The sequence below is a fragment of the Hipposideros armiger genome, unplaced genomic scaffold (assembly GCF_001890085.2).
Source record: "Hipposideros armiger isolate ML-2016 unplaced genomic scaffold, ASM189008v1 scaffold_8, whole genome shotgun sequence".
In the NCBI taxonomy this organism is placed as follows: Eukaryota; Metazoa; Chordata; class Mammalia; order Chiroptera; family Hipposideridae; genus Hipposideros; species Hipposideros armiger.
Genome location: NW_017731358.1, coordinates 3,746,188 through 3,753,908, shown reverse-complemented (window position 1 = coordinate 3,753,908; position 7,721 = coordinate 3,746,188). Strand labels below are relative to the sequence as shown.

General features: G+C 38.3%; 2 protein-coding genes and 1 long non-coding RNA gene across 4 annotated transcripts in view; all 3 read right to left on the bottom strand.

Moving 5' to 3' along the window:
- The window catches only part of LMLN (leishmanolysin like peptidase), a 106,806-nt gene extending 102,705 nt beyond the window's left edge, over nt 1-4,101 (bottom strand). The window contains exons 1-2 of the mRNA XM_019650875.1: nt 3,829-4,101; nt 3,504-3,547 (exon numbers count right to left, since the gene is read on the bottom strand). Coding sequence (XP_019506420.1) covers nt 3,504-3,547; nt 3,829-4,101 — 317 coding nt within the window. The remainder of the gene's footprint in view (nt 1-3,503; nt 3,548-3,828) is intronic.
- LOC109387915 (uncharacterized) lies at nt 66-1,239 on the bottom strand. Its single transcript, XR_002125131.1, has 2 exons — nt 1,151-1,239; nt 66-95 (listed from the first exon to the last, which is right to left on the bottom strand). It is a non-coding gene; the product is annotated as an uncharacterized LOC109387915 (long non-coding RNA).
- A 2,528-nt stretch (nt 4,102-6,629) lies between the features above and the next one.
- Nucleotides 6,630-7,721, bottom strand: part of RPL35A (ribosomal protein L35a) — a 4,249-nt gene continuing 3,157 nt past the window's right edge. For both annotated transcript variants that reach the window (XM_019652134.1, XM_019652139.1), the window contains exons 4-5: nt 7,577-7,721; nt 6,630-6,730 (exon numbers count right to left, since the gene is read on the bottom strand). In XM_019652134.1, coding sequence (XP_019507679.1) covers nt 6,707-6,730; nt 7,577-7,721 — 169 coding nt within the window. In that variant the 3' untranslated portion in view covers nt 6,630-6,706. The remainder of the gene's footprint in view (nt 6,731-7,576) is intronic.

Here is a 7,721-nt window from a genome sequence, read left to right as displayed (position 1 = left end):
TGGCACGAACCATGCCACTGTTTCCATGAGCACGCGTTACCTTTCCCCAGATTACTCTTGTTTTGTTCGGTTTGCCACCAGGAGTCACTGTGTTGCTGATTTTAAAAGGGAATAAAAGAGGCATGAGAACCCAGGCAACCAGTATAGCATAGTACAAATTCAAAGTGACATCTAGACAGTGGCTCTCAACCCTAGTTAACCTCTTAGTCACCAGAGAAACTTAAAAAAAAAAAAAAAAAGCCCGTGGCATCATTCATTTAATACTTGAGTTATCTACTGTATGCCACTTTTATAAATTTTTGAAAATTAGTAAAATAGAGCCATTTACAAAACATATCTTTCAGAGGACAACCAAGTAAATATAGCTTTTAGTTATATGTAAAACATATAGATTGTCAGATGATAATAGCTGCAATATTTAAAAAAAAAAGCAATGGGGACAAGAAGTTTGAAGATATTTGTGTGTCTGCAATTTTAAATAGCCAACGAAGGCCTCACTGAGAAGGTAACACTGGAGCAAAGACTGGAAGATAAGATAAAGGCACAGCCTATGTTTAAAACCTGAGAAGGTTTGTGTCCCTGACTTGTGGAAAGGCAGGAGATAGACACCAAGGGTTGAATCCTAGCTGGATTAAGAGCAGAAATAAGAGAGCCCTGAATGCACAGGGTCTTTAACAACTTTGGCTTTTACTAAACGAGATGAGGATCAGTTGGAGTTTGAGCAACATACAGATGATCTGACTTATAATTTTAAAGGACTCTGGTTGCAGGATGAAAAGGGGGCAAAGATGAAAGAATGTCCCCAGAGATTTTAATTGGTCTGGAATGGGTTTAAGAGCCAATGCTCTAAAGACAACATCTTTAAGCATGCATATAAAACATAGTTTCAAAGAATCAACAAAATGATTTAAGGAACATTTTAAGAACTATAAAATTTTAAAATCATAATATGAGTTGGCTCCTTCCTTGAAATAATTAACAGTGGTACCCAACATCATGCACAAAATAACATCCTTCTTCAAATTCCTTCAAGTCCCAAAGTGGAAGGTTCAACAGTACCAATTATTTTACCAACATCTTTTTATTCCTCTTTGAATAGGAAAATGAGACATTAAATAAAAATTCAAAAAGTATAATACTATAAACTTACTTCTTTGCCTTGTACACATAAGCACATCTCTTGCCTAGATAGAACTCAGTTTCATCTCGAGCATAAACACCTTCAATTTTAAGAAGAGCTGTGTGNAATTCCCTAATAAAATCTTAAAAAAATAAATAAATAAAAATAAATGTCTAGGAAATGTCTCTAATGTCTTGGAAAAAGAGATGGATATGTAATTAACAAGTTGCTTTAATTTTTAAATGTGTCCCTACAATCCTTTATACATTTAAGAAATTTGAGAAAATAAATGAAAGCTGAGTAAGTTAGTTGTATTAATGCCAATACATAGGCACTAAAAGACTTTACTAAGCTTCAAATACATTAAGAAAAAAATTACAAAGTAAATTTCATCTAAACATATGCTTAATTTTGATACAAAGTCAGCATTCAGTAAAGTATTCATTTTTTATAAGTAATGAGAGAACAGTTCAATACAGAAAAATAACTAGAGCAATAATCATATTTTCAAAGGTATATGTATAATAAATTGGTTTTTTGATACATGCATTTAAATTTTTTACTTTTTTCTTATATGCTTACTATGAAAAATCAGAACACTGTAAAAATGCTTGTACATAACTTACCAAAGAAAAGCCCCCACAATCCAACTGTTAAAGAAAACCATTAACGTTTTGGTATGTGTCCAGATTTTTTAATATGTGTATACCTCCAGAATGTTTCATAGTTTTTTATTGTATGTGTGTATATATATATATGCTTTTTAAAAATAAATGTTATTTTTATTTTGGCTTTATTTAATTGATTATAATTTTTAAAACAGTAGGCTAACTACATATAACTGTATTACAATTTTTTTTTCATTTAAGAGCTGAAATATCTTTCTAAGTCAATATATAGAGATCTACTCATTCTTTCACAGCTGCACAGTGTTCCGTTCCACGGTTATACCATCATGTAACTAATACAGGTATATGTATAGTTTTGCAAAGAGTATCCTTGAACACATATTACACAGTTATAAGTATTTTTATGGAATACATTTCTAGGTTGGGTTGAAGCCTAGATTTTTTATTTTAAGAGATAATGTCAAATTGTCCTTCAAAAATACTGAGGTATATACCTGCTAAAAGATGTTTTGGAAGATCAAGTTCTAAGCTGAAATGATTCAGCAGCCCCAGAGACAAATCGAAAAAAGAAATCATGAAATAAAGAAAACATCATTAAATTCATNGGTCACTACCATGAGGACAATGAATAGCTCGTGGCTACACTTTGTATTCAGGTTAAGAGGACTTCCTATTACATGTTCTATCATGAACTAGAAAAATTTATTAGGGATGAGAACTCTCAAGAACTTAATAGCTTGCTTTTAATATCTTTAGACTAGAACAAAATAGCTATTAAAGTTCCTTCTAGCACAGAGATTTTGCAGATCTTTGAACTAGTTTCTCTTTTTAATCTAAATTGAAAGAAAGAAGCGCAGGGCTTTGTGGGAATGTCTTTTTAAAAAGAATTCATCAGAGGGATGGGGGTATGATGTGTAGGGGTACAAACTTCCAACCAGGTGGTAAGTAAGTCCAGGAGCTCTATTGTACAGCATAGTGATTACAGACAATGATAATGTATTATAAACTTAAAAGTTGCTAAAAGACTAAAAAAATGATTCAGCCAAAATGCAGTGTCATGATAAAAACTATACCACCATAAACCCCAAATTTAATATTTTTGCACATACGGCTATGAACAGTATGCATAGAAATTTTTGGAAATTACCACTAAAATGAATGGTCTTAGATTTCTGGGTTAAACTGAAAATTTCTAGGTTAATATTTCTTTATAAAGTAATAAGACAAATTGTAAAACCAATCACAACATGAAGCCCTGCCCAAGGTACTCTGTCTCCTTTCCTCAAAGAATACTGATTGTTGTCGGCCCTCCTCTGAGCTAAGTACTGTGGAGGAACCAAAGTATAAGACAAACTTTATCCTAAGGAACCTTACAATTTAGCTGCAAAGGCCTGGAAAATAAGCCAGCATCACGTAGCGGTACTTGGTTAAGTGCCAGAAGAGAGTACAGATAAGACATACTGTGCAATGGAAAGAGCATTCTGCTGGGGTGGTTTCAGCAAGTTGCCTTGAGGTAAACAGACTGAAAAAATTTAGACAGGGAGAAAAATAGAGCGGGAAGGCGGAAGGCACTTCCAGAGCAGAATAGGGTAAAGCAATCAATGTGATGAAGTAACTTGAAAATAAACCTGAGTTTTGTCTCCACAGAACCCCCAATATCCCTCCAACGCCTTTGGTTCTCCTATTAATTCCTTCCCAAACCTTTAGATTAGTGGTTCCCAAAGTGTGGTCCTTGAACAAGCAGCCTCACCAACCATCTGGAAACTTGAACTGCAAATTCTGGGGACCCATCCCAGACCTAATGAGTCAGAAAGTGGGAAAGTGGGCCATCTGTGTTTTAACAAGTCCGTCAGATGATTCTGATGCATGTCATTTTGAAAACCGCTACTCTAGGACTACCCGCTATGCACAACCTTCACACAGGGAAGTGATGATGTTCTCAGTGGCTAACTCGGTCACTTGGCTGGGTGCAGAAAGGGAGTTCATAGCAGGTCCCAGCCCTCTGAGTTCAGTCTCTGGCCCAATTTAGCTTTCTCCTCCTGTACAGCTTGTTCCACTCACTACTCTCTATGCCACTGCCTCCCATATTACTTTACCCTCACAGGGACCCCTCCCGCCCCTCCGTCCCCCTACCTCAGTGTCAGAGGGGACGTGGTGCCGGCAGGGAGGGGAACTGCTCAAGGAGACCGGAATAGACGTAGCGCTTGCTCGGAGCCCGCCCAACAAAAGGAAAACGCCTCGGACCCATAAAGAACCGCTCCAGCGCCCCCGGCTTGGGCCCGGGCCCGGGCCGGAGGAACCCGTTCCTCCACCCCACTCGGGCGCCATCTTTGGACTGAGCGTCGTTACCATGGAGTACGTGACGCCTCCGCGCCCGGCGCCAGCCCCGCCCCGCCCCTCGCCGCCCGCGGCAGGTGGAGGGACTACCCGGCGAAAACATGCTTTTCGATTGGCTAGCGTCACCCGCAAGAAATTCACCGCAGGAGACTCGCATCGCGTCTCATTGCGCGAAGCCGGCCAATAAATGCCGTTTAGTGGCCCACGTGAGTTGGGTTGAGGCTGGAGGCGTTGATGGTAATGGGACGGTGATAAGTGGGTGTCTGTACTGAAACGGTTTTTCAGTCTTAAGGCTAGTAACCGAAAGGATATGCACCCACTAGGTGCCCGGTAGCTTAGACAAACAGCTGCAGGATATTTTACGGTTTAGTCGTATGTGTATATGTGTATATATATATATATATATATATGAATGGAATATAATTCTTTTATGAGTCACCAATTTTATGCCCGTTTCTTAACTGATTTCCTATAAATTCAGCTGTGTCCTTTACTATTCAACCCCATTCCTGAACTTATTTAAAAATCAAAAGTTGCAACTGCGTTAACTCAGATTGGGCGGATACTTGCCATTAAGGAAACTACCTTCAAAACTGAGCAAGATGAACTACAAAAAAACTTGAAAATCGAGACAAATCTCCGTGGCCCATGAAACAAATAAAATTAGGAACTGGAAGCATGTAAGCTGTAAGTCATTCAACATGAATTGGATATTGTGAATGCCTAGGAACTGTAGGGTTAAGAAAGCATAGGAAAAAAAAAACCAAGAATCTGTATTTTATTGGCAAAGATCATGTACTCATCAGATAGTGCTTATCATCCCACAACTGGTAAAAGTTGGGATTCCAAACCAAATTTATCACTTTTAGAACAGGTGCTCTATCCACATGAACACAAATAAATGGCAGGTTGTGAACAAAACAATCAGCTCCTACTCGTGTAATAGTATACTGGGGAGATGCTTTTTCAGTGGTATAGCAGACTAATTGCTAGCCATGCAAGCTCATTTCTGTGAAATATGGGACGCATCCAATGGTTAACTGGCTTGAAGGACCTTTGCACTGAGCAAACCTTTTCATGGAAGAAAAGCGTTATGCACCCTCTTATTTACAAATGCTGTATTACATGTTGAAAAGGTGATTAATTTGCATCCAAGTTTCCTGTCACTGCATTTACTCCATACCCTAAGAATTGTTTTTTTCTTCCCTACTTTGCTCAAAATGACCATTTGTTTACCCGCCCCCAGTGCTCTCCTACCATCATCTATTCCCTTCACAACATTCACTTGACTCCTACAAAAGTAACAGGCATTGAGATTTCCTGTCTGTATGACTAAACCAGACCTCAGTATCCATCTGCCTTCCTGGACATGATCGCAGCAGTACAAATACAAGCCCATTTCTGTCAAGCCTGGGACTCTTCCAACAGCAACTTTGACTTGAGGACCACTACTGGACTAATGAGCAAACCTTTCTTAGAACTGCCATGTGCTGTCAGTACCCAATCCTTCCTGACATCTTCAAAGGTCTTTTTCACACACATATACACCCCCAATACTTTTAGCATGCTAATCTGCTTCTTGAAAACCAGAATACAATGAAAAACTGTTAAAAAGTTGGGGCTTGACTTGGCAAGTGCTGTTTCCTGTTTCAATGGAATGTCAAGATTTGTTGGTTACTGCAAAGACTAGGTGCTACTGCATCAATCTACAATATACTGAAAACTGATACCTTGATTCAAACTTTTTTCAACATTGATTTAAAATATTCTACAGCCTTGTTTAATGTCTTTTGTATTATGCTAAAATATCTTAATCCTGCACTGCTACATTAAAACACAGAGCCAAGTAAAGCTCCACTGCCTAGGCAATCCCAACCCTCCAGCACCCCATTACTTTTTCTGAGGCATGTGGCATTGACATTTTCAACTTACACATTATTCCCACTCAAATATTATATACTAGAATGCTTTGTCCCATCACAAATCCCAAGGCTATGTCATCCCTGCCTATCCAACAAGCTGTCCAATACCATTAATGTAATCTCCATTCCAATGTCTTCCAACTACCATTTTAAGTCACAAATTTCCCAACCTAGAAAATAAAATTTTAAGTGTCTTTAACTGACTCTCAATATCCTGAGGGAGGCAGTTACCAGCACACTTAATAAACCACAGTACCAAAGTTGAAACGGTTGTGGGAAAGTTATAGATCCATTTTGACGTGCAAATCTGTTAAAAGTGTCATGGTATGTATCTATACTGACTACAATTGATGGCTTCTGAACTTCTTGGAATACGCGGTGTCTCCATTTGTCCAAAAGCTTATCAGAGGCTAGGTTTAAGTGTTCCATCACTATAAACCTTTCAAGGTACTCCTTTCTATTGTCCCCAAACAAAGCTTACTTGTCCCCCTCTCCTTTAACAAACTCGCATCCTATCCCAGTCTAAATCTCTGTAATCATCATTACATATAGCCCTTTGACTTCTTTGTATATTCTGAAAATGCCCGACAACCACCGTCATTTAAGTACATAACAAGTGAATTTATGGCAAAGTGATTTTTAAGCCATGTAACAAAAATACAAGAGAACAAATCCATTTTATTTACTTCTCAGTAAATTTAAATCCTTGAGGGGTACAGCATCTGGAGGAAAAAAAGAACACAATGCCATTAGATGCATGTTACATACAAATTGACCAATGTCACTGAGTACCAAGATATGGGTAAATCCCATTTTCCCATTATTCATCTCTAAAAGGCACCCAATGACTTATATCCCACTGGGGAGGGAACCAAGTTTTTTATAGCCTTTGGTTTCTAGGTGAACATGCTTTGATTAAGAATCAATCTGGGAGCATTAAAAGTCCATTTAATTTTACTGCTTCTAATGACAGCGTAAAAAAACTGCCTGATGAGCCACCTCAACTGCTCAGCAGGGTTCAAAAGTACCCTGTGAGCCCAATACTGTGGCCACATCTATTAAAAATGGAGCCAAATTAAACAGGTACTATTTTAGGAAAATCATGGGATCTGGATTCAAAGACATAGGCCCAAATCATGGTACCCAGAAACATGAGCATCAGGTTTCTTCTACAAAATCAGGCTAATAACACCTATTCTAACAAGACTGTCATGATGAAGAAACAGGAAAACATTAAGAATCGTGCCAGGAAAATGCAGGTTGAATTTTTATTTTCTAGCAATTACTTCAGTGTCCAACAAAAATGTTCATTTAAATACTATTTCCCCCTCAGGCAGCTTTAGCAAAATCTGAAATCTAGGCAAAACCCACTTGCACATTTTGGTTTTGCTTTCCTTCTAATGCTAAGATCTGATGTTCCATAATACATTTTACACATTGGCCACGAATTTTGTAGCATAATCTTCTAATGATACTTTATAATCAAAATAGTTCTTAGAGGTCAAAGCCCAATTCCCTGAGCTCAGTTTGACTCAACAGGGGGTCATATTGATAATAACTGTACTTACTACACGGATTCTGTGTCCTATGGCCTTGGCAGGAAGGTTGCTTCGGAATTTGGCACGAACCATGCCACTGTTTCCATGAGCACGCGTTACCTTTCCCCAGATTACTCTTGTTTTGTTCGGTTTGCCACCAGGAGTCACTGTGTTG